Here is a 26,370-nt window from a genome sequence, read left to right as displayed (position 1 = left end):
TCCCCCTTTTTAATGTTTTTTTGCCAGAATTTCTTCCACTCGAAGTTTTGCCTCCCTAACTGCCATTTTGACCGCTATAGACCTGTCACACTCTTACCAAGATATATATCAAGCTCAATATATACCTCAAACTCTTCACCTCTATTGTATAATCCCTAGCTCCTCAGAAGTACCACCTGGGCTCAAAAGCTTTCACAGCCCTAGGCTTTATGTACTGCCTCCTCACTGGAGCCGTTATCAATTTTTACTCACAAACTTTATTTTTACATTTTTACTTAACAACCCTTCTAGCATATTTCAAGGGTACTTAGCTTTTAATTGTGGTCTTCTTTTGAGGGAAATATCTATTTGATAAAAATGTATTTTGACTTTGTTTCTTGCCACTTCCATCCAGATTTGGGCTGATTTTAGATAGGATTTTTAGGGGAAAAAAATCAATTTTTCTGCTCCAACCCACTCGGCTAGTCTTACAGTTTTTGGACTCATATAATTCTTATTCAGGGTATCTGATTTTGAGAGAATTAAAAACTATAGTACAGTGAACCAAAATAGCAGCATATGTATTCAGTTTCTCAGTGCTGATACAAAAGGCGTAGGTTGATAAGGTCAACAGTAGTAATTATCCATAATTACAGTATTGGATTCTGAGATAGAAATGTAAATACTGTCCATTCAGCAAAGTGATATCATCAGGAAAATGGGCTTGCTTATGTACATTCTGTATAATAAGGACAATACATGTGTTCGTTGTGAACTGCTAAGAGAGGAACACTGAACTTTGCTTGTCTTTGAGTTGCTTGTGTAAACATGACCTGCTGATCCATGCATTAGTTAACACTGAAACACCATTGACACCTGTCAGTTGAGGAGTTACACAACAACCCCAAAAGGGATTCATATTTCAAGTAGAATAAGGTCTTAATGAGCCGATAATCAGAACCAAACACGAGCGCTAGAGGCAATTAGTGCCGGACTAGCACCTGCTTTAGTGAGCGCAGACTGCTCAAAGGGCTCTAGCGTGGGAGACAACATTTGCACCAAAGTTTAGTGCACATAGAATGCAAATGTAGTCAAACAAATGTTAGTGAGTTTATCTTCCAATGCTCAAAGAACAGCACACAAAAGAAGGCCATTTTACCACTGAAAAAAAGAATGCCAGTTCAGATCAAGTGCTAGGCTGTGCGAGCCCTGCTGGTAGTGAGAGCCAAATGTGTGTGAATCAAAGCAAACCCTAAAGTGACTATTTTCTGTGCTTAAATGGAAGCCTTATAAGTGAAAAAAAAAATCTTATATTTAAAGACATAAAAGAATGATGCTTCACTTCCTGATTTGCCCTGGCATCCATGCAAGAGCTGTGCTAGGGTTACCAGATTTTCTGGAACTAAAATCTGGACCCATGGCCCTGCCCCCAGGTCTGCCCAGTTCTGCCAATCCCCGCCTGGGATTCTGCCTGGGTCATGCCCCATTCCGCCCCAGCCCCACACTCTGAACTTGTTCGCTTCTCAGGAGGGCATCTCTGCCCTGACTCTTCTGCCCTTTCCCGCAGTGCAAGTCCATGGCTTGTGAATAAAGAAAAAAAAAGTAAAGTTTCCTGCTCTGCTGGGCACGGAGGGCCAGCGCATGCGCAGACCATCTACAGATGGTCTGCGTATATGTTGGGATCGCTGTAGAGCAGGGGTCTCAAAGTTCCTCCTTGAGGGCCGCAATCCAGTCGGGTTTTCAGGATTTCCCCAATGACTATGCATGAGATCTATGTGCATGCACTGCTTTCAATGCATATTCATTGGAGAAATCCTGAAAACCCGACTGGATTGCGGCCCTCAAGGAGGGACTTTGAGATCCCTGCTGTAGAGCGATCCAGGTGGTCGGTTGGGGGTGTGATTCCGAGTGCCCTAATTTGCATGAGGGCAATTCGTGAATCAGCCCCCGGTCACAGATCGGATTGCTCACAGATCGGATCCGATCTGTGGCCTTAGTGAATCTGGGCCTTAATCTCTCTGAGCTGTTTGGATAACTGGAATTACTTTCTAAGTTAACTCCAGCATTCTTCGTGTTTCAGGTCTCCAGAATATCAAGTGTTGAATCTATGATAGATTCCCTGAGAGAAAAATATAAATGGTAGAAAAAAACCCAAAACTTCAGCTTAGTAATATAAAAAATAAATCAGTTTTAAAGCTCCTAAACTGCAAGAAAAAAAAATCAAAGGAACATACAGTAGTGAAGATGTACTTTGTGCAGTGAAGTGGGATTTAGATTCTGAAGGACCCATTCTGCCACTGAGGAACTGAAGGTTTATAAGTGGCTCTTATCTCCAGATAAAATGCCAGAATCCCAGGTAACTGATTCAAGACAGATTCAACAGGAAGGCTAATATTACCTTGGGTGAACTCCTTGAAAAAAACAATAAATTCAAATAAATAAACAATAATAAAAGAATAACAATAAATCTGGCATGTTACATTTACTTATAAATATTTTTCCACAGTTATCAGAAAATGGAATTTTATACAAAAAGCCTTGAAAAAAATGTGAGCATATGTTGGACATGAAGTTACATGAAAATACTTTTGAAACCAATAGGAGAAAATATTTTTTCAGTCATTGAATAGAAACATGATGGCAGATAAAGGCCAAATGGCCCATCCACAGAATCCATTATCTTTTCTTCTCTCTAAGAGATCTCACGTGTCTATCCTACGTCTTCTTGAATTCAGGCACACTCTCTGTCTCCACCACCCCTTCCAGGAGACTGTTCCATGCATCTACCACCCTTTCTGTAAAAAAGTTATTTCCTTATATTACTCCTGAGCTTATCACTCCTTAACTTCATCCTATGCCCTCTCATTCCAGAGCTTCCTTTCAAATGAAAGAGGCTCAACTTATGCACATTTAGGCCACGTAGGGATTTAAACATCTCTCAAGAACAAAAATAATAATAATAAGATATAATTCAAAACACTAGAAAAATGTTATTAGCCAAGTGGTGGAAGTACCCACTGAAAACCATTTACTCAAAGTGGAGAAAAAGCCTCAACCATAAATAATATACAGATGGCAACCCAATGAGTTTTTAGCCGTTCTAATTCTGTATCATGGGCAAAAAAAACTCCACTATTCTCAAAATGTCATTTTCAAAACCAGGAAAACATCCCACTACAGTGCACAGGGAAAAGGAAAAAGAACAAGAGACTTTGAGTAAATGGTTTTCAGTGGATACTTCCACCACTTGGCTAATAACATTTTTCTAGTTTTTTTATTTAAACATCTCTATCATATCTCCCTTCTTCCGCCTTTCCTCCAGAGTATACATATTGAGATCGTTAAGTATGGAACAGTGGTTAACATAGCTGGGTTTAAAAAAGGTTTGAATAAGATCCTTGAGGAAAAGTCCATAGTCTTCTATTGAGGCAGATATGGGAGAAGCAACTGCTTGCCCTGGGATTAGTAGCATGGTATGTTACTACAATTTGAGTTTCTGCAAGGTACTTGTGATCTGGATTGGCCATTGTTGGAAGCAGTATGGCTATTCTTATATTTTTATGACATATGGCAGAAGACACAATAAAGACTTTAAAACTTTTGTGCACCTTCCAGAATGCTTAATAAAGATGGAAATATATATATTTGCATAAGATATTTAGGTCTCAATATTCAAAAAGGTTTAACCAGGCAGGAGAGGCTCTTGCCTGTTAAACCTCACTGAGCCAATCACCTGCCAATGTTCAGCAGCATTTAACTGGATAGCGCCATTGAGAATCAGCTCTAACCAGTCATATCCCCTCCTCCAGTTTTTACAAAGCCACAGTAGCAGCAGCCATGAGGCAAATGCTCCAACGCCTGTTAAATCTCTCTGGGCATCAGTGCGATTACCGCAGCAGCAGCCATAGCAAATAGATCAGTTGAGGGTTGGTCCAGGGACAGACATGGGGCAGTCTGTAAGTTAGACGGGCACCAGCATTCATAGGTGCCCACATAGGCCATGGCTTGGTGTCCTAATACTTCCAGACAGTAAAATATGTTGCACATCGTAAGCAATGTTATAGTATTTACATTGGAATGAGTTGCTTTACATGTGTTTGCATGTCTTATATCTCATTACCCTGTGTGTTAGCTGAAGAAAATCTGCATTAGTGCCCTTCAAATCACAATAAGGAGCAAATAACATGGGTTATTGTCCTAACAAAGCCTGCTAATTTCCCCCTAAATAATGATTTGATAGTACTTTGACAGCAGGTTTAAACTCAAGTAATGATTGTTATTTATTCTAGTACTATAGTAAAGATAAGAACATGAGAACATAACACTTGTCCAACTAGTTCAGACCAAGGGCCCATCAAGACTTGCATCCTATTTACAATGGTGGCCAATCTACACGATATGCATCTGGCAAGTTTCCAAAAAGCAGCAAGATTCCATGCTGCTTACTTCTAGTGACAAATAATGGCTTTATCCAAGTCTATCTTAATAATGGTCTTTGGCCAATTAAATACTTCCATGGCATAAATGCACAGGAGGTGGGCCTCTTTAAAATTGAAAGTAAGCTGTGGAATGAAAATAATAATAATAATAACTTTATTTTTGTATATCGCAATACCACAAGCAGTTCAGAGCGGTTTACAGAGGAAGAGACTGTATACAGACAGCGATGTTACAAAAAAGACTTTCAAATTACATTGGCATGTCAAGATTAGTGAAGATTTATCTGGAAGATTAGTCAAGATTTATCCGGTTAAGCCTTTCGGGTTTTTACTCTAAGTGATATTAGATATACTATGCTATTAAAAGTAGTTACAATGAATTTCCAGTTGTACTTAGTTGACTTTAGAGTAAAAGCTAGACTGATTGAAACTTCTACATAAAGTGTGTCTACATATTTTCCCTGGCCACTCCCTCTGGTTGCTCACTTGACCTGTTTTGATTAAATTGAACTTATACCACTTTCAACTGCTGTAGCAGAGCATGACAGTGTACAGTCTACATAAAGAAAAATGAAAAGAATTATATACAAAATAGAATAGAATCAAGCACATTAGATATCAATGCACTTAGGGGGAGCAAGGAGAAGGGAATGGAGATATCAAGTTTTTCTGCCACTCCCATGAAAAACTGTGTCCCATGAAAAATTGAAGTTAGCTCACAGACAAAGTCAAGCATAATGTGTAAGCAGTTGCAGAATGAAGGTGAAAGGGAGTAGATTCAGGAGTAATCTAAGCCAATAAGGAAAAGGTGATGAATGAGTGGTAAGGCCCCCACCACCCACTCTCCACCCCCTTGGTGGAGGTGATGGAGATGAGGAATATCTTTGGATTCATAAAGGCCTAGGATAAGCCAAGAGGATCTCTAACAGAGAGGAAGGGATATTAGACATAGTAGTAGTATGGAAGTGGCCATATGGTCTTTATGTACCATCATTTTCTATGCTTCTGTGTTCTGTTATGAGCTAAAAATCAGGAACATAACTCAGGACAACAATCAAATACAGGCTTATCTTCCTGAAGTATTACCACCAACCACGAGACAGCAAGTGGTATTAGAATGTCCATAAAGCAAAAAAATAAAATAGCTTTCAGTTGCTTTTTAAAAATTGCCGTATCTGTCATGAGCCTATGTTGACTAGGTAATTTATTTCATTCACTGAATGCCAATTTTAAAAAAGAACCCCTTCTGGTCTCTGAAAAATTCACCTTTCTTATGGAAGGTGCAGGTAGCATTTGCCTACTTCAGAAAGAAGGGATCATGTTGGCCTATAGGTCTGTAAAACAAAAGTCAAAGGCTTATGGAACAAAAGCAGAATCTTAAATCTAATTCTATAAAAGACAGGTAGCTAATGCAGTGATTAAAGATATTGTAATAATAGGGCTGCGCATGCCGTTTAGAGGAATTTTAATTTTCTTTGAGCGTTCCCCCATTTATCATCATTGATGAGAGCAATGTAATTTTGCATCCCCATTTATGGCTCCTCCCCTAAGAGCAACATCCCCACCCGCCCTTGATCTCCACACACCCCTTAAGAGCAAACAACCCCCTCTCTTCCTATGCCCCCCCCCCAGATACCCATGTTCTTTTGAGTATCCCTAGTGGTGTGGATGAGTCTGTAGAGCAAGAATGATGCCCATTTGCTCCTGTTCAAAGCCATACCAAATCCAATATGGCATTTGTTATCTCTCATCATAGTCTTATGGTACTACCACAACCCTCTAACAGTACTTCAGGATAATGTAGGAAAAGAGAAGATTAACCACAAACAATCAGATCCACTAAAGGTTAATCAACCAGGAGATTGAAATCCTTTAATTAAATGAAGAAAAGAATCTCAGAATTGCCACTCCAAGGATCATAATAATATTATCCATATAAGGAATTGTGGCGTGGGTATCTTTCATCGATCCAAAACTTTCATATATCCACGTGACTTAATCTGCCACTTTAATCAAAATTTTTAAATTTACTACTCAATGATTTATTCAGATTTTTTTCTTTTTGTTAAAATTTTTGAATTTTTAAATATTTATCTTTTTAAATAAATTGTCTTTTTTATAAATAACATTAATCAAAACTGTGCAAATAGCATTGTTCACTTGTGCAAATCACAATAATCAAGACTGTGCAATAGCGCTGCTCACTTATGCATATAGCATTAATCAAAGCCTTATAGTGAATTACAACAAAAGCACTTATCTTTCAGCTTAGTTTATAATATAGAGTGGCATTAGATATACTGCCGCTTCCGCCAAATGTATCGTATCCAACGGGAACCCGTTTCGCCGCTAACAAGTGGCTTCCTCAGGGTTTAAGATACGGGCTAAAAATAAAAACACAAAAAAGAATAGTAAAGATTGCATTCTACTTGTAGCATTAACATTTAGTATGTTGTAACACAAGCCCACAATAAAAAAAATGTCGCTTATATTGATAGAACACTAGTAAATGCGCAGTAAAATGCATGGCGTTATGCTGTTCTCATTGGTTGAATAGTTCCCTTTAATTATTGAGCAACAGAACCATTTAATTAAACTAAATTATTCTTTTAAACAAATGCTGACCAATCCAATGTTGTATTGAGACCAAATGGGTGCATACTTTTGAGAAGGTAAATCCATTTTAACCCTCGTTGTTTTAATCTCTTCACCCTATCACCTCCTCACTGAGATATTGGTTCATGGTCAATAGCCAAACATTGGAGATCCTGAAAGGTATGTTTAAAGGAAGCACAATGTTCCACTATGACCTCCGAACTTCTATCACGTTTCAAGTTGGATTTATGCTCACACATTCTTGTCTTAAGCTCTCTTTTGGTCATGCCCACATACAACAATTTACATGGGCAAATGATAACATATGTAATGAATGTAGTCCTGCAGTTCGTAAAATAATTCAAATCATATTGTTTATTGTCAGATGGATTCTCAAAAATCTTTCTTTGTATCGTAACCTCACAAATACTACAAGAATGACACTTAAAATGACCTTTAACAATATTGGTTAGTTTCTTAGTTTTCATCATGGAGGGACACAAAATTTCTTTTAAATTAGAATTATGAGAAAAGCCTATTAGACTGGATGGAGTTTCACAATTATTTCTAATAATTTGTGCTACTGTTGCACTTTTTGAACAATATCGTATTACACATGTCTCAGCATCATCCTCAAGTATGCTTTTTCTCTGGTCATCTAAAAGATGCTCCCTATTAATGTACTTAGCACAACATTTTGCTTTATCCGTCACATGATTGGGATTCCCCTTGAAATGAATTTCTCTTGTAGATGTTTAGACTGCCTTTTATATTCATTCAAATCTGAACAATTTCGCCAAATCCTTACCATCTGAGAAAAAGGCAAACTTTCTTTTAATTTTTTCGGATGGCATCTGTCATATTTCAAGAGTGTATTTTTATCAGTGTTTTTGATGAAGACTTTAATGACAAAGTCACTAAATACAAGCTGACAAATATCAACATCTAAAAAATGTGTAGACTCCTTAGATGATGTCATAGAAAATTTAATGTTTGTCACAAGAGTCTAACCACATTGAAAAAGATGTATGTTCATATTCATTGCCACTCCATAATAAGAATACTGCTCATTTTTTGAGAATTTTGTCTTCTGTTCCAGCTGAGGATTTTCCATTCATAATGGTAACATTAGACGTCACGTCACTTTATACTGTTATCCCTCAAGTCTCTGCAATTCAAATTTTGAAGGAAGCCCTTTATTCTTCTCCAAGACCTTTTTTATTACCTCCAGAATTTCTTTTGAAATTAACTAGAATGGCCTTGAAAGAGAATTTCTTCATTTTCGAAAAAGATATGTATTTACAACTTTCTGGTATTGCGATGGGGGCAACTTTTGCCCCATCTATTGCCAATCTATATATGATCAATTTTGAAGATACATGGATTAAAAACTCTCCCTTTAATGATAAAATCTATTCATGGTACAGATATAAATATTTGAACCTGAGATTGTTGATATTGTTCATGAGTGGGAATATTGATTTACAGGCTTTAATTACTTCATATTTACACAAGTTTAATGCAAACTGCTTTTTACTTGGTGTTAAAATAGCTTGAATAAAATTATACAAACAAATTTAGCTTCAAATTTGATGCACAAATCTCATGAAGGTCTCTATATATTCAAGCTGACTATACATGATAATAGATAAGGCACTTTATAGCATAATAAAACATTTGAATTCATGCATAATTATTGCAGATTTAATTTAAATGAGTGATAATTGTCCCCAAAGCAGGTATGTATGCTGTGAATGCTTGCTTTCTTTAAAATATATGACCCCAGAAAGCTAGCTTAAAGGAATCTTAGTGGTTTTATGTACTTACTGCTAGCATTTATTTTTTGTTACCTTTTATTTTTTTCCTACTACTGTATTAGGTCATTTCACAATAGGGCTCCTAATCATCTATGAGTATTTTACACCTGTTTTACAAGGCAAAAAGAAAGCTTCTACCCAAAAATATCTCATAGCTTATCAAAAACAGCTCGGTAAAGCAATGCAGATAGGAAGTTAAAAGACCTCAACCGGAAACTGGAACTACGAAGGTGCTAGCATTTTTAGCGCATGCACCGGATTAGTGCGTGCTAGCCGAAAAACTACCGCCTGCTCAAGAGGAGGCGGTAGCAGCTAGCGCGCGTGGCATTTTAGCGCACGCTATTCCGCGCATTAAGGCCCTAATGCAGCTTCGTAAAAGGAGCCCTCATTTTGCAGATGACACTAAACTGTTCATAAGAACATAAGAACATAAGAAGCGCCATCTCCGGATCAGACCTTCGGTCCATCAAGTCCGGCGATCCGCACACGCGGAGGCCCTGCTAGGTATACACCTGGCTTATTTTATAGCCAACCATATCTTTATATGCCTCTCTCAAGGAGATATGCATCTAGTTTGCTTTTGAAGCCTAGGACTGTCGATTCCGCAATAATCTCCCCTGGGAGAGTATTCCAGATGTCAACCACTCTCTGTGTGAAGCAGAACTTCCTGATATTAGTCCTGAACTTGCCCCCCCTTAGCTTCATTTCATGTCCTCTTGTCCGTGTCAAATTGGACAATGTAAATAGTTTTTTCTGCTCTATTTTGTCGATTCCTTTCAGTATTTTGAAGGTTTCGATCATATCCCCACGCAGTCTCCTTTTCTCAAGGGAGAACAATCCCAGTGTTTTAAGTCGATCCTCATATTCCAGTTTCTCCATACCCTTCACTAGTTTAGTTGCTCGTCTCTGCACCCTCTCCAGCAGTTTTATATCCTTCTTTAAGTAGGGAGACCAATGTTGGACGCAGTATTCCAAGTGGGGTCTGACCATTGCCCTATAAAGCGGCATTATAACTTTCTCCGATCTACTCGAGATTCCTTTCTTTATCATGCCCAACATTCTATTTGCCTTATTTGCCGCTGCCGCGCATTGTGCCGATGGCTTCAGGGTCCTATCTATCAGTACACCCAGATCCCTTTCTTGTTCACTTTTTCCCAGAGTTGCACCTGACATTCTGTACTCGTATTCCTTATTTTTACTGCCTAAATGCATTAACTTGCATTTCTCCACGTTGAACTTCATCTGCCATTTCTCCGCCCATTTTTCTAACCGACACAAGTCGCTCTGGAGTTCCTCACTGTCCTCCTGCGATCTGATTGCCCGGCAGAGTTTTGTGTCGTCTGCAAACTTGATGATCTCACTGGATGTTCCGTTTTCCAGGTCATTGATATAAATATTAAAAAGGATCGGCCCAAGTACCGAGCCTTGGGGTACACCACTAGTCACTTTCTCCCAGTCGGAGAACTTCCCATTTATGCCCACTCTCTGCTTCCTGTTTTCCAGCCATTTGCCTATCCATCTTTGTATATCTCCCTCTATGCCATGGCTTTGTAGTTTCCTAAGAAGTCTTTTGTGTGGAACTTTGTCAAATGCTTTCTGGAAGTCCAAGTATATTATGTCCACCGGCTTTCCACTATCAATTTGCTCGTTCACGGTCTCAAAGAATTGGAGTAAATTCGTCAAACACGATTTCCCTTTCCTGAATCCATGTTGACTGGGTTTCATCAAGTCATGTGTGTCCAAGTGCTGAACTATGCTATCCTTGATCAGTGATTCAATCATCTTGCCGGGGACAGATGTAAGACTCACAGGTCTATAGTTGCCCGGTTCTCCTCTCGATCCTTTTTTGAAAATTGGCGTGACGTTCGCTTTCCTCCAGTCATCTGGTATCTGACCAGTTCTGATTGACAGGTTTGCAAGTTTTTGCAGTAACTCTCCGATTTCGACCTTCAATTCCTTCAAGACTCTCGGGTGAATTTCATCCGGTCCAGGGGATTTGTCACTTTTAAGTTTGTCGATCTGGTAGTATATCTGATCTAAGTTCACTTCAACTGTGGTGAGGCTGTCCTTTATTTCTCCTGTAAACAGTTTCTCCACTTCAGGTATTGTTGAGGTGTCCTCCTTCGTAAAGACAGACGCAAAGAAGGAATTTAGTTTGTCTGTGATTTGTTTATCTTCCTTGATGTACCCTTTTCTTCCCATGTCGTCCAAGGGTCCCACTGCCTCTTTTGCAGGTTTTTTCCCTTTCACGTATCTAAAGAAGGGCTTGAAGTTTTTGGCCTCCCGGGCTATTTTTTCCTCATAGTCCTGTTTTGCATCCCTCACCGCCTTGTGACATTTCTTCTGTTCATCTTTATGTTTGTTCCAGGCTTCGGTTGTCTTCGTGCATTTCCATTTTTTGAAAGAGTCCTTCTTTTCTTTTATGGCTTCCTTCACCTGTATGGTAAGCCATGCTGGTTCTCCTTTGCCTTTAGTTCTCCGATCTTTGGAAATCCTCGGAATGTAGAGATCTTGTGCTTCTGCAATAGTATTTTTCAATAGGCACCATGCCTGGTCTACTGTTTCAAGTTTGTCCACCATCTTCTCGAGTCGTTTTGTTACCATGGCTCTCATGCAATCGTATTTACCCTTTTTAAAGTTTAAGGTGGTGGTTAAGGTTTTGGCATGTTTCCCTTTCCCGATGTCAAGTTTAAAGTTGATTACATTGTGATCACTCGTTCCCAGTGGAACCATGACTTCTACTTCTGTTATCGGTCCGGTGAGACCATTTAGGACCAAGTCCAAGGTGGCGTCGCCTCTTGTCGGCTCTTTTACCATTTGCTCCAGGAAGCAATCCCCTAGCACCTCCAGGAACTTGGCCTCCTTGCCGCAGTTGGAGGCTCCTAGTTTCCAGTCTATTCCTGGGAAATTGAAGTCTCCCAATATAACTACATTGCCTGTCTTGCATACTTGTTTGATTTCCTCCATCATTTCTGAGTCAGTGACCTCCGCCTGTCCTGGGGGACGATAGTAAAGGCCAATTTTTGTATCTGCGCCATTGTGACCAGGAATTTTGATCCAGAGGGACTCCAGCTTCTCTTTCCTGTCTGTTGTAATCATTCCAACAGAATCTATTCCTTCCTTAACATATAGGGCAATACCTCCACCTTTCTGCCCTTCTCGATCCTTTCTATATAGTTTGTATCCCTGTAGTACTGTGTCCCATTTGTTTTCTTCATTCCACCATGTTTCTGTTATGCCAATGATATCCATGTTCTCATGTCTTGCTATCGTCTCTAGTTCTCCCATTTTGTTTCCTAGACTTCTAGCATTTGTATACATACATCTAAGTTCCCTTCGTGTTACCTTTTTGGACCTTCTACTCTTGGCTGTCCTTACAGTTTCATTTACGGTATCCTTTACTGCTCCTGTGTTATCTCCCATGTTTGCTGTGTGGTCATCCCCTCCTGTGTCTGAGTTGTCCCTTCCTGCTTGTTCTCCTTTGTTGGCTGTGAGGTCGACCTCTCTTGTGTATGAGTAGTAGTCCTTTGTTCCTACGTCGGGGCATCCTGTTGTCCGTGCCATCGACCGGTGGTCGACTGTCGGCTTTCCCCTGTCCTTCAGTTTAAAGCCTTCTCTATTGCTTTCTTCATGTTGCCTGCCAAAACTCTTGCTCCTTCCTTGTTGAGGTGTAGTCCATCCCTTCTGTAGTATTTACTTTTTCCCCAGAACGCCGTCCAGTTGCGCACGAAGTCGAAGCCTTCGTCTTCGCACCATCGTCTCATCCATGTGGACTGTGAAAAACTGCAGGAAGACCTTAGGAAATTGGAAAGCTGGGCGTCCAAATGGCAGATGAAATTTAATACAAAGTGATGCACATTGGGAAGAATAACCAAAATCACAGTTATCGGATGCTAAGGTCCACCTTGGGGGGGTCAGTGCTCAAGAAAAAGATTTGGGTGTCATCATGGACAACATGCTGAAACCTTCTACACAATGTGCGGCAGCAGCCAAGAAAGCAAACAAGTTGCTAGGAATTATTAGAAAAGGGATAGTAAACAAGACTAAGAATGTTATAATTTTATTTTATTTATTTATTTCTTCCATATGTGCGTCACACATTCCTATACAAGCTCTAGGCCACATTACAGAGGAAGGGGTTAGAAGAGTGCAGGGAGGACCATGGAGGGCAGGAAGGAGTGGAGAGGAGAGAAGCATGTAGAATATTTCATAGAAATTCCTAACTTTACATCATCTATGTAAATGATATCTAAATGAATTAAAGTAATATGTAAAAAGGAATAGAAGGGAGGAACCGTTACACAATAGAATTCAGTTAATAAAATAAAAACAATAGGGGTAAAAACAATGGAATAAAATTTTAAATAATTCATAAACTGGAAGAAAAAATTTAAAAACAAAATCAAATAAATCTGGCAGAAGTCCAATGCCTTTATATCACTCAATGGTGCGACCTCACCTGGAGTATTGCGACCAAGATGATAAAGAGGTTGGAACTCCTCTCGTATGTGGAAAGCCTAAAGAGGTTAGAGCTCTCCAGTTTGGAAAAGAGACGGCTGAGGGGAGATATGATTGAAGTCTATAAATCCTAAGTGGTGTAGAACGGGTATAAGTGGATTGATTTTTTTTACTGCATCAAAATTTGCAAAGACTAGGGCAGTGTTTTTCAACCGCTGTTCCGCGGCACACTAGTATGCCGCGAGATGTTGCCTGGTGTGCCGTACGGTCAGGGCCGCCATCAGGGCAGTACCACCAGTCCTGCATTCAGGGGCCCCGGGCTCCCCCAGGGTCCTAGGCCACAGTCTAGGGAGAGGGGCGATCCGCCCCACGTGGACAGGAGAGAGCTGGACGGGGGACCCGCGGAGTTCAATACATCTCGAGCCGCGAGGCTCGTCTTCTGTTCCTGCCTGCCCTGCAGCTAACATATAGCCGATCGCAAGCGTTCCCCGATGTCAGCGCTGACGTCGGAGGGAGGGCTTAAGCAAAGCCTGCCCCCCGACGTCAGCGCTGACGTCGGAGAATACTTCCGTTCGGCTATTTGTGCGCGGCAGGGCAGGCAGGAAGCAGAAGACAAGCCTCGCGGCTTGAGCTTCGTTTTGCTGAGAAAGTTGCAAAGATGGGCTGGGAGGCAAACACGTAACACAAAAGGGGGGAGGGAGTGCGTTTTGGACACAAGGCATGAACTTGGGAGAGAGGAAGGGAGGGAAAGAGATGCTGAGGTGGGGGAGGGAATGGGTTTTTGGACACAGAAGAAATGGACTTGGGAGAGAGGAAGGGAGGGAAAGAGATGCTGAGGTGGGGGAGGGAATGAGTGTTTGGACACAGAAGGCATGGACTTTGGAGAGAGGAAGGGAGGGAAAGAGATGGTTGTGTACACGGGGAATAGAAGAAAGGAGAATTTTTGGTCATAGGGAGGGAGTGAGGTACAGATAGTGGCATACCAGGGTGGGGGGGGGCGGTCTGCCCCACCCTGGGTTTACGTCCCAAGGGGGTGCATAGCTGGCCACCCTCCAGTGTTGTCCCTAGGCCGGCAAACTGCGGCTCTTTAGCCACTTGAGTGCCACCGCCGCCATCGGGAACAGGCCGGCGCCAAGTTCTCCCTGCTTTTCCCTGTGGGGCCAGCCAACTCTCGCCACTCGCGTCAATTCTGACGTCGGAGAGGACGTTCTGGGCCAGCCAATCGCTGCCTGGCTGGCCTAGAACGTCCTCTCCGACGTTAGAATTGACGACGGGTGGCGAGAGTTGGTCGGCCCCGCGGGGAAGAGAAGCAGGGAGAACTTGGCGACGGCCTGTTCCCGATGGCGGCGGTGGCACTCAAGTGAATTACTTTATATATAGTCAATATAGGCACAGAGTTAAATTTTTTAACATTTTCTAATGGTGGTGTGCCTCGTGATTTTTTTCATGAAACAAGTGTGCCTTTGCCCAAAAAAGGTTGAAAAACACTGGACTAGGGAATACTTGAAGTTACGGAGTAATACTTTTTTGCACTCAGAGAATAGTTAAAGTCTAGAATGCGTTGCCAGAGGATGTGGTAAGAGTGGTTAATATAGCTGGTTTTAAAAAAGGTTTGGACAAGTTCATGGAAGAAAAGACAGACATGGGAGAAGCCACTGTTTGCCCTGGATCGATGGCATGGACTGCTGCTACTATTTGGGGTTTTGACAGTTATTTGTGACTTGTATTGGCCTCCCTAAAGACGGGATGGACCATTGGTCTGACCTAGTGAGGCTATTCTTATGTTTTTATGTGCTGGGCAAATATTGCATTTTTCCTATCAGCTCTATTTAATTACTGATGTAAAACTTCCTAAATGAAGTAGTCTCTGCTTTTTAATACCAAAATGAAGTGCCCTCAGTTATTCAAATCACATGACCTTGTAAAAATTCACATGCTCATATTACACTTGACCAAGGGAGGTTGCTTCTTTGTTCCTAAAAGGATGATGTAGTACAGTGGTCTCAAATTCAAACCCTTAGCAGAGCCACATTTTGGATTTGTAAGTACATGGAGGGCCACAGAAAAAAAAAGTTAATGTCTTATTAAAAAAAGACAATTTTGCATGAGGTAAAACTCTTTATAGTTTATAAATCTCCCCCCCCCCCAAAGGCCTGCATGTTCCCCCCTTCTTTGCAGCGTCCTCCAGTTTCTCCCCTGGCCTCCCAGTCTTAGTTTCAGCTAATTACCATGCCTACAGAGAGGATCACCGGTGCTATAGCATTCCTTGCAGGCTGCCATCAGCCTCCGCAACACGTTTCCTCTGCCGCAGTCCCACCCCCTCCTCTAATCTCAGGGACAGGATCGCGACAGAGGGAACGTGATGCTGAGGATGACGGCAGCCTGCAAGGATCGCTACAGCACTGGCCATCCTCTCTGCAAGCTGCAGTAATTATCTGAAGGTAAGAGCTGGAGGCCAGGGGGGAAGCCGGAGGACGCTGCAAAAAGAGCGGGCAGCACTAGTACAGACCGCGGGCCGCAAAATAGTACCTGGAAACCATCGTGGTGTTCAGGTGTGAGAACTGTGAGCAAAACGTTTGGGTTAATATTCAAAGTTAGTCACACATTTTACAAGAACCTAGGTGCTAACATTTATTCATACACCTCCAAATTCTATAAAGCCTGCCTAAAGTTAGGCGCCTACATTTATTTATTTCTAAAATTTCTTAACCGCCTATAACTAAGCGGTTTACAGCATAAAACATTCACAATGATTCAAAGAACAACATATAACGATACTTTCGGTGCAAACATTTAACCCACTAAAAATAGCAGGGATCTATAGTAAGATTACATATCATCAATTGTTAATAACTCAAGAGCATTGTTCATAATTCAGATTCCTCTTTAAACATCTCCCTTCCTAGCGCCTAGCCAATGGAGGCACCTAACTTGATTGATCAGTAGGCTTAATCGGTGCTGATAATTGGCATGTGGTACCACAAAATCGACATTAATTGGACTTAATTGAAAGTTAGGCACCTAACTCAAAAAACATGGTTCTATAAAAAGTAGGTGCCCAGTCTAAATGGCATAGTGGGCCTGGTTAGGGCCAGATCGTGGGCGTATTTTTGAGTAAGGTGCCTGTTTTTGACTTAGATGCCATCTGCGCCTAACATAGGTGCACGCATGTAGGCCAAGAAAACACTGGCATAAATACAGTATGCCTAAAAGAATGCCTAGCAACACCTACGGCCGCTTAGGCATCGCTAAGTCTGATTTTATAAAGTCTGCCTAACTTTTATAGAATCACGCTTAATGCCGCATCAGTCAGCACCGATTTTTTAGGCAACACATATAGAATCAGGGCCTCGTTGTACTATTTTTAACATTGTACCTGCTCAAACGGTCCTAATATCTTGATGCAACTTGTCTGAATGAAGCACTGGCTACTGTCAGTGGAATCACATACACACAACCTTAGATTGACATATTATTCCCGTTTAGGACCTCAGCGGTGCAAGCTGTGAGAGAGTTTCATTCACAGAATTGTTTGCACTAAAGTCTTCATCGATCTTGATATTTTATATATTTTTTTTTTAATTATTTTTCTTAATTAAATATTTCAATTATAAATAAGTTAGAAAGGTACTCATCTCTTTTAGAAAAGCATAGCAGGGGCTCTTCACCTATCGGCAGTTTTCATGGAACCGGCATAACAAAGGGGAAAATACCTTGATAAAGCCCCCTGGGCGAAACATAGCCTATGTTGGTGAAGAGCCCCTGCTATGCTTTTCTAAAAGAGATGAGTACCTTTCTAACTTATTTATAATTGAAATATTTAATTAAGAAAAATAATTTTTAAAAAATATATAAAATATCAAGGCCGATGAAGACTTTAGTGCAAACAATTATGTGAATAAAACTCTCTCACAGCTTGCACCGCTGAGGTCCTAAACGGGAATAATATGTCAATCTAAGGTTGTGTGTATGTGATACTATTGGAGTTTTACCTTAGAAAAAACTATATCTTCTATTGCCTTATCTATCTGTACTGTCAGTGGAACCATTTCCTATGTATCAGAGAAGTTCACATTGAAACTGTACCGTAAATGTAAGTTTGTATTATTATTTGGGGTTTTTTTAACCTATGAAGTTAGCAGAGGCATAGTAAGGGGGGGTGGTCCACCCCGGGCACAGTCTTTGTAAGGGGCTCAGGCACCCATCCTCCTCTCCACCCCCTACCCCCACTCTTTCCTGACCCCCCCCCCCCCGGGTCGAGTAGTGCGCCCCTTCCCTTCCATCGTACCTCTTTAATTTTTCCTACTTGAGCAGCATTATGAACTTGCTGCCCGTATCGGTGTCACCTCTTTCTTTTTTTTTTTTTTTTTAATTCTTTATTCATTTTATAATTCACAAGTGTACAGTAAATATCAAACAATGAGAATACAATATCACTTGAAAATCTACCATATCATACAACAAAAAGATATAACCCCCACCCCCTCCCACTTCCATATACAACAAAAAATATACCACATAAATATAATATCTTATCATTCGTATATATTATTAATAGAAATCCAGCCCCCCCCACCCCCGATCCACATGTAAGAATTAAAATTGGGAAAAGTGTAAATTATTCATTAGAATAATTTAAAAATGGCCCCCACACATTCCTTAAATTTATTATAGTAACCTTTTTGAACTGCCTCTTTCTGATGTCACTTCCGGGCCCCATGCTTAGGTAGGACATCAGAGGGATAGCCGACATGACACAGATAGCAAGTTTGTGATGTTGCTCATGCATGGAAAATTAAAAAGGGAAGGAAGGGAAGGGGGCAACTTAACTTTCTTTTTTATTTATATGTGATGCGTGCAGTCATCTTTGAATGCACATGTATGCATTAAATAAATGATAAAATCCAAGATATCATACTAGAGACCAAATCAGTACACCACCCCAGTAAGGACATGAAAAAGTTAAATTAGTGTCCCAGGTGTATGAGGTCTGGTGTATCTGTGAAAACATGGAATCGGGAAAAGAGGCTGCATTATTCTTTTTCACTCTCAGTTGTTGAACTTTTGTGTTTTTTGGGGTAAACAATATATCAAAATCATTGGCACAGTAAAATTGCTTAATTGTTGAAACTATTGTAGCATTTTCATAAGATATTAACTTACCCCCTTTTACAAAGCCACACTAGTAGCTGTCATGTGGCAAAACCCCTGACATCCTTTAAATCCCTATGGGCTTTGGGACAGTTACCGCAGCAGTCCGCACTAATCAGCCTCGTAAAAGAGACCCTTAATGATTCCAGCAAACACAGTGGAATGTGTAGTGTCAGCTGATTTCCTAAATTTAACAGATAAAATTAACACTTTTGAAACCAAAAAATATCCATACTTTCGTCATCTATGAGGGTACGGAAAGCTGACTGTCCGATTGCAATGAATATGTTGTGTTTAATTATGCTATTTACGTATTTGATAAATTCAAGCAGATAATTATTGCATCTTCTGCTGTCCAGAATTGTTTGTATATTTCACTAAGTGATCACGGATTTCCTGCTGAGACAGCATAGATGAATTTATCTTGACAGCTAGCAGGACATTATCAATTAAAACTTTTACTTCATAAACAGCTGATTTATTCCATTGCACAAATTATCTTCTGTTGTTTTTAATTTTGGGTGAGTTAGTAGATGCTTCAAAAGTCATTGGTTCTGATTTTGAAGCTTTGTGACAGCATCTACATTGGTTTTATGACTGGCCTGACATTTTAGATAATCCAATTTCCATTCACTCTATTTTTTGCCTGAACTCTACTTCCTATTAACTCCTGCTTTCAAGATTATTCCACAGAGAACATTCGCCAGTTTCAAAGTATATGAAAATCACTCTGATATATATAATACAGTGTGAACACTTGCTAGCATGCCTGGCTTATCAGTCTCAGCTGAATGATTAGTCAACCATTCCTTCTTAAAAGTTGTTTTTTGGGGTTTTTTTTGTAAGAACACCAAATTGTTCATCATCAGCTTTACATTTGAACATCATTTTTAACTTCAAATATTTATATTTATTTTTGTTTTCAGTTTCCAAACAGAAAAAAAAACAACAAAAGTTATTACAATTCCAATAAGGCAATGACAGGCATCTAATTCTGTATTTATAAGATAGTGGCATATGCATCAAGTTTATCCCATTTTAATTGGTGCTTATTCATAGTACCTTACTTTTGAACTTTTAGATTTCCAATTACAAACAATCTGCTTCATAGCAATAATGAGCAGAACATCTTCTAGGAGACAATCTTTTATTTTCAGTAGGAGAGTATGTAGACCCATATATGTACTGTATTTCCATATTATAATTGTATATGTTAGGTGCTTCTCTTTCTTCAGGATCCATCAGATCTTTCCCCAGATGTTAGACTAATATTGCTGAAGTTGTGGATCATAGTAAGACATATGCAAAAAGGTTCCAATGTCCATTTTACAACTGCAGCACCTATTATCACAATTAATTTCTATCTTAGATTTTTTTAAACAAAGCTCCAATAAAATTTTTTTTAAAAATAGGATATTTGTGTTAAAAAAACCGAAGAGGATGTATGCAGTGTCTTATACCATATTTTAGAGCTGGTCTGTGGGTGTAAGGATTGTCCTAGTTCCTGATCCCAGACTTTTTCTATATCTAAATTCAGTTGGAGTATCCTATATTTCATATATTTACACAATTTTGAACCTGCCATTGGGAGATACCCAATTTACACACCTTCATGTCTAGCACCCAGCCTTCTTCCAATTCTTCCAATGAGATTCTGTTACGTTGCAAAGAGTGCTTTAACTATTTATAGTACTGAGTTACTGGTAAGTGACAGTCCCTCTGAAAAAGTGCATATGATTTATATTTAGCACCTTCTAGTAGCTAGTCCATATTCCATATACTGTATATTGTTAATGCCAGTTTCCAACTAACTGGCTTGTTATTTATCTTTATGGATTCATTGCATCACTAGTGAGAGTTCAGAGAGTAATAGTGTCCTGGATCAATACTCTAAGCAAGGGTCTGAGAAAATCCTCCCATGGTCAGTGCTCACCACTGACATTCAGTTCCAGGCCATTTCCGGTGATCAGCATTGAACATCCGGTCTCACACTTAGCAGGCTATGTCAATTTTAAGCACTGGTTTCAAGTTTCAAGTTTTATTGTTTTTAATATACCGACCATCAACGTGTATCTGGCCGGTTTACAATGCTAAAAAAATAAAATAAAAGGTAAAATAGTAATTGTATATATATGGAGGAGGAGTGAACATTAAAAAGACGATAAAAAAAGAACTTACATGAATTTGAGGGTAATAAGGGAAAGGGAGGGTCAATAAGTACATTATTAAAACAAAATGTAAAAGAAAAGGGAGGAGGGGGGAGGATATGACATCAGGGATGGGGGTCGCTTCGTAAAAGCGGTTGAGATAATTTTACTGGCTTTGGGGAAGGAGGTACTTAGAGGTTATGATATGCATCTTGAAATAGGAAAGTTTTTAGTTTGATCTTGAATTTGGCGAGAAGATTGGTTGACTAAGTTATAGTGGCCCAATCTGGCCACAAAACTTAGCTGGCTAGCACTTTGAAATTCATAACTAGCCAGCTAAGACGCATGACATAGCTGGCTAGCCGCTAACTATTAATATTCAATGGCTATCTTAGCCGGCTAAGTGTTATTTAACCAGTCAGGAGCTATTCCTGGCTGGTTAAATAGTGCTGAATACCGGGCTGCCTATCTTTAAACTTCTGTGAGAGTGTCATTCCTAAGAGTTTGTTAAGGGGAAGTGAACATATCATTTGCTCTTCAAATTGAACCCAGTTAGGCTGGCTCACATCTTCCTGAAGTGTTAACCATTTGTTTCCTTAGCGCAAAAGAAAAGCAGCGATAAAAGTCATGACAGCTGACACCTCTTTTCATTCTAGAAAATTTTAACTGTTATAATTGTAACCCCTGGCATCCTATGGTACCCTATGGCTGGTTATATGCACAGGAGGCAGACCACACTATCAGGTAAAATAGGACAAATAGAAATTCCCCCTTTACCATGTATATTCAGGGTTCTGGGACACTGATCCTCAGAGCTACTGTATATGCTTAGAGGTAGTCAGCTATTTAGAGAAATTCTCTGCAAGCTCCCACAAAACTATTAACCAGAGAGAGCCATGCTGTATTTCTCTACTCCCAACTGCTCACTTCCCCTTCTCACTCTGACTGTATTTCTGGCTCTCTTTACACTATTCTCAGGCTGGAAAAAACCTCAGAATCTTTCAAAAGAGCCAATAGTAGCTCTCTGCTCTTGGCAGTGGGAGGGGGTCTATAAGATGTACAGACAGTTTCCCTGTTGCTATGACATCAGAGGCCTGTTTGCTGAATTTCTGCACTTTGAAAGATTCAGTGAACACGGAAATCCCCCTCCTCACATAATGATATATACAGAGGTTTATTTTCCATAAAAATTTTCACTAGAGGAGATTCGGTGCTCATTTTCAAAGCAGATGGGCATTTAAAAAATGCTAAAAAAAACAAAAAAAAAAACAACCCAACAACCCCAAACCTCATCCATGTACTAAAAACATCCATATCCTAATTTTAGAAAGTCAGAATTTGGATGTTTCACGCTGCAGTTCGTCCAAATAATTAAGGGAGGGTTATTGTGGGCATGTTTTGGGCAGGACTAGGGAGGGCCCAAAAATAGGATGTTCAGTGGGTATTTTCGAATGGGAAGCAATGACCATGTCTAAAAAAAAAAGGACATTTTTATCTAGGCCTGTTTCAGTCAAATCCCAGATACAAAATGTTGCTCTAATTGAGCAGCTGACCACTGGATGGATTAAGGTATGACCCCTCCTTAATCTCAAGTGGTTGTTGTTCCCCTTCCTCTTCCATGAAAGGAAAACTGCAGATATTATAGCCATTCTGAACAAAGCACAAACCAGTTAGCGGAGTAGCCTAGTGGTTAGTGCAGTGGACTGTGAACCAAGTGACCCAAACACTACTTCAACTTTTTATATATATATATATATATATATATATAATTCCGAGACTTCCAGAAACAGAAAAATACATAGAGGGGCATAATCGAAAGGGACATCTAAGTCCATTTACATCCATCTCGCAAGTCGTCCAAAGTTAAAAAGAGCCTAAGACACATTTTCAAAAGATACGTCCAACTGTTTTTTACTTTTGAAAATCGTCTAATTATACGTTCTGCCAATCTGATCGTCCAAGCCACTAAATCGTCTATCTTTATACCACATTTCCGTCCAACTTTCCGTCCAAGTCCAAAACGCCTAGAACAAGCCCTGTTGGAAGTGGGAGGGGTCTGCAAAGTGATGGACTGAACACCCAGACATGCCACCTAAATAGTGGGGTACCTTACAGGGCACTGCTGTGAACTTCACAAAAAGGGTGCTATGTCTTCTCCTCCCTACAGCTCCCTTATAAGTTATGGTGAGCCCCCCAAACCATCTCCAGAATCCCTTAGTGCCACTTATCTACTACCCCAATAGCCCTTATGGCTGCAAGAGCCACTTGTATGCCAGTTAAAAAGGGTTTAGGGGGTGTATAGGGCAGTGCACATGTTTATGGATCGATGCAGTGATTACTGGGGCTTATAGGCATGGGTCCTCCTCTCTACGAGTCCTTAACCCACCCCCAAGACGACTTAAGCTGCCTCTGGGCTGGACAACTAGGCTTTCCTATGCCAGGCTGCCAGGTGATGATGGTCTGGAGGCTGAAATTTTTATGCGGGGTGGGGGGTTGGTTATCACTGGGGTAGTGTGTGGGGGTCTGTGTTATGTGTTTTCCTAGCAACATGATGAATTACAGATCTAAAAAGAGATTGGTTTATGTTAGTCTAGTAAGGTCCTCCAGGATATTTGTATTAGAGAATCTGAAGAGGATGTATGCAGTGTCTTATACCATATTTTAGAGCAGGTCTATGGGTGTAAGGATTGTCCTAGTTCCTGATCCCAGACTTTTTCTATATCTAAATTCATTTGGGGTATCCCATATTTCATGGTTGTTTTCAACATTGTAGCCATCTGATTGAAGGTTGCCCTCTTTGTCTGGTTGCTTTGATCTTCCCAAACATAATGTCCTTCTCCAATGATCTTTCTCTTCTGACAGTGTGACCAAAATAAGACAGTTGTAATTTCATCATTTGGGCTTTGAGTGACATAGCCAGTTTGATATCTTCCAGGCTCGATTTGTTAGTTCTTCTGGCAGTCTACGACACGCATAAAATCCTTCTTCAGCATCAAAGCTCAAATGAGTCAATCTTATTTCTGTCTTGTTTCCGTAGTGTTCATCTTTCGCATCCGTAATTGACCACTAAGAAAATGAGTGCCCTGAGAAGTCTAATCTTCATTTGGAGTGTTATTTCTTTGCCTTTGAATACTTTTTCAAAAGCCTTCATTGAAGAGCGACCCAGTGCTATTATTCCGTGTTAGTTGCTTCTTTGTTTATGAAAGAACCCAAGAGATATCCCATTAACTAATATACAAACTGAAGGACTGGTATACAATATTTTTATCTTCTGCAAGAATTTATTTATTTGACTTTATTTACCACCTTTTTAAAGGAATTTACTGAAGGTGGAGTTCAGCAAGAATAAGTCAAACATAAGTAACAGATGATTACAGAAGTAAAAATATTCAAATAACAATACAAGATATGGGATAGTATGCTACATTACAAATCAACATGATATGCAATAAAACATCTTAATAGACAGCTCTACAAAACCATGCCACGTGAGAATGAAACATATATTGCCATTCAATATTATTAAAAGCCTTTTTTGCATCTAAAGATAAGATTACTTCAAGAACTCAAGACCTGCATTAGTTGCAAGACATCACTGAATAGTTTAGTATTGTCAGTGGAGAGCATACAAATCCCATTAGCCCCTGGCCCACAAGAGAGAGCTAAATCTTATTTAATCAACAACTAAAAGTTATGCAGCCCCAGCTGAATATCAGCCCGGGTCTGCTAAACTTCTTTTTTTTATAATTAAAACTTGCTCCACACCTTTGACCCCTGATCCTTGTTCCTAACCATGCCCCTCTTGCCCTCCCTCTTCTCCCTAGGTCATGACTATTCCCCAAGCCAGGCATCTCCTCCCCCCTTTAATATGTAGGGAGACTCCCCTCCCCCCGGCCTACCTCCATATCTGGTCATCCAGCAGGGGTTTGGAAGGGCAGGAGTAAAGTCCCCTCACTCCTGCCCCTTGTGGCAGCTGAACAAAATGGCTACCATGACTGCTCATGGCAGCTTGTAATACTACAGGAAACAAAAAAACCCTGCTCCTAACCCCTGACCTCCAGCCTATGACAAGTTCCCACTAGGCCCCCCAACCCCACCCTCCCAAATATGTAGGTAGACCACCTGGACCTACTCAGTACCTGGTAGTCCAGCAGGGATTGGTACAGCAGGGAAATACCAACACATTGGGAGGGTTGGGGGCATGGTGGGGAGGGAAGAGGTTTGGCTGAAGGGGGAGGGGATAAGGGGCTCTAAGGAACTGATTTTTTTTTATTTTTATCAAAATGCCTTATGTGGGGCCTGGCCCAAGATTCATCCAAGGCCCTCGTAAAGCTAAGTGGGTAAGCTTAGGACAGCTTTTCAACTGTCCTAAATCCACCCACTTAGCTTATGCGGGCCTCTGCTGAATATCGCTGGGGCCTGCATAAATCTCGGCTCTTCTTCAGCACCACCCGCAGCCTGGCCCTGACCAACCCACTTTCTTTTTGGGCCAGTCAGAGATGCTATTCAGCAGCACTGTCTGGCATAGTGCCCAACTCAGTCACAGAATTCGAGATACTTAACCGTTTTGGTTTTGTTCTTTTGAATTTTACTTTACTTGCTGTTTTGGATTTTTTCTTATAAAAATGGTTAGGAAAAATAGCTGGAAGAAAAGTCTATAATTGGTTATTAAGGTAGACCTGGGGAGAGCCTGGGAAAGGCACGTGGGATCTCTCAGAGAGAGAAACAGATAATGGTTACTGTGGATGGGCAGACTAGATGGGCCATTTGGCCTTTATCTGCCGTCATGTTTCTATGTTTCTATCCTTAAGGTTAAGTATCATAGAATCTAGCTACATTTTAGCATCCTGCCAAGTAATTGTGACCTGGATTGGCCATTATTGGCAGGTAAGATGGATCTATGGCTAAGAACCATTATTTCTCAGGCTCACTCATATATGTCCTTTAGGAAACTATTAAAAACTGATTTATTTGACAAATTTGTAAACTGATGTTCCAGAATATCGACTGGTAAATTGCATATTGATCTTATAGCTAGTACTTTTTTGTGGAATTTTTATTGTATTTTAGCAAATTGTATTTTATTCATGTTATTGTATAATTTTATCACTGTTTTTTAGTATTTTGCATTTTTATTCATTGATTATATAATTTTAGCACTGTATGTGAACCGCCTAGAACTATGTGGTAGGGCGGTATATAAAAATAAAATTATTATTATTATTAGATAGTCCTCTGGTTTGACCTAGTATAACAATTCTTGCATTCTTATTTTCTTAGAAACTTAGTGTGAAATAGGTAACAAGAAAGCAAGTACAATTTACATGCTAATGCTTGTTCTCCATTTACAGATGTGTATTCTGAAGAACTTCCTACCATTCTCCACTGTGCTGCTAAATTTGGTTTGAGGAATCTTGCTGCCCTTCTAACTGAGTGTCCTGGGGCAGTTCAAGCTTCTACGCTGGTCAACAAATATGGGGAGGACCCAGCAAAGCTTGCTGCAAAATATGGTCATGCAGACCTTCAGAAGCTCGTTGAAGAATTGTCTGTAAGTCTACAATTATTTCCAAAAATATATACAGTAATAATGACTATAAAATGCATTCTTTTGAAAGAAAATCTGATCTTTACTAAGGCTATCTTCATTTATGTTCTAAATTTTTACAAGTATATACATGTATAAGGGATGCTCATTTTCAGTCTTTATGGTCCACAGACAGATCTGGTTTAAAAAAAAATACTCAAGTTAATTGTCTCAGATAGAGTAGATGTTACAACCTGCAG

The 26,370-nt window shown here is 40.1% G+C and overlaps 1 protein-coding gene across 2 annotated transcripts in view; it reads left to right on the top strand.

Annotated features, from left to right (window-relative positions):
- BANK1 (B cell scaffold protein with ankyrin repeats 1) overlaps positions 1–26,370 on the top strand; it is a 395,667-nt gene that overhangs the window by 65,938 nt on the left and 303,359 nt on the right. For both annotated transcript variants that reach the window (XM_033956933.1, XM_033956942.1), the window contains exon 5: positions 25,938–26,134. In XM_033956933.1, the coding sequence (XP_033812824.1) occupies positions 25,938–26,134 (197 nt within the window). The remainder of the gene's footprint in view (positions 1–25,937; positions 26,135–26,370) is intronic.

This window comes from Geotrypetes seraphini, chromosome 1 (genome assembly GCF_902459505.1).
Source record: "Geotrypetes seraphini chromosome 1, aGeoSer1.1, whole genome shotgun sequence".
Classification (NCBI taxonomy): domain Eukaryota; kingdom Metazoa; phylum Chordata; class Amphibia; order Gymnophiona; family Dermophiidae; genus Geotrypetes; species Geotrypetes seraphini.
This window is presented reverse-complemented; position numbering and strand designations above follow the sequence as displayed.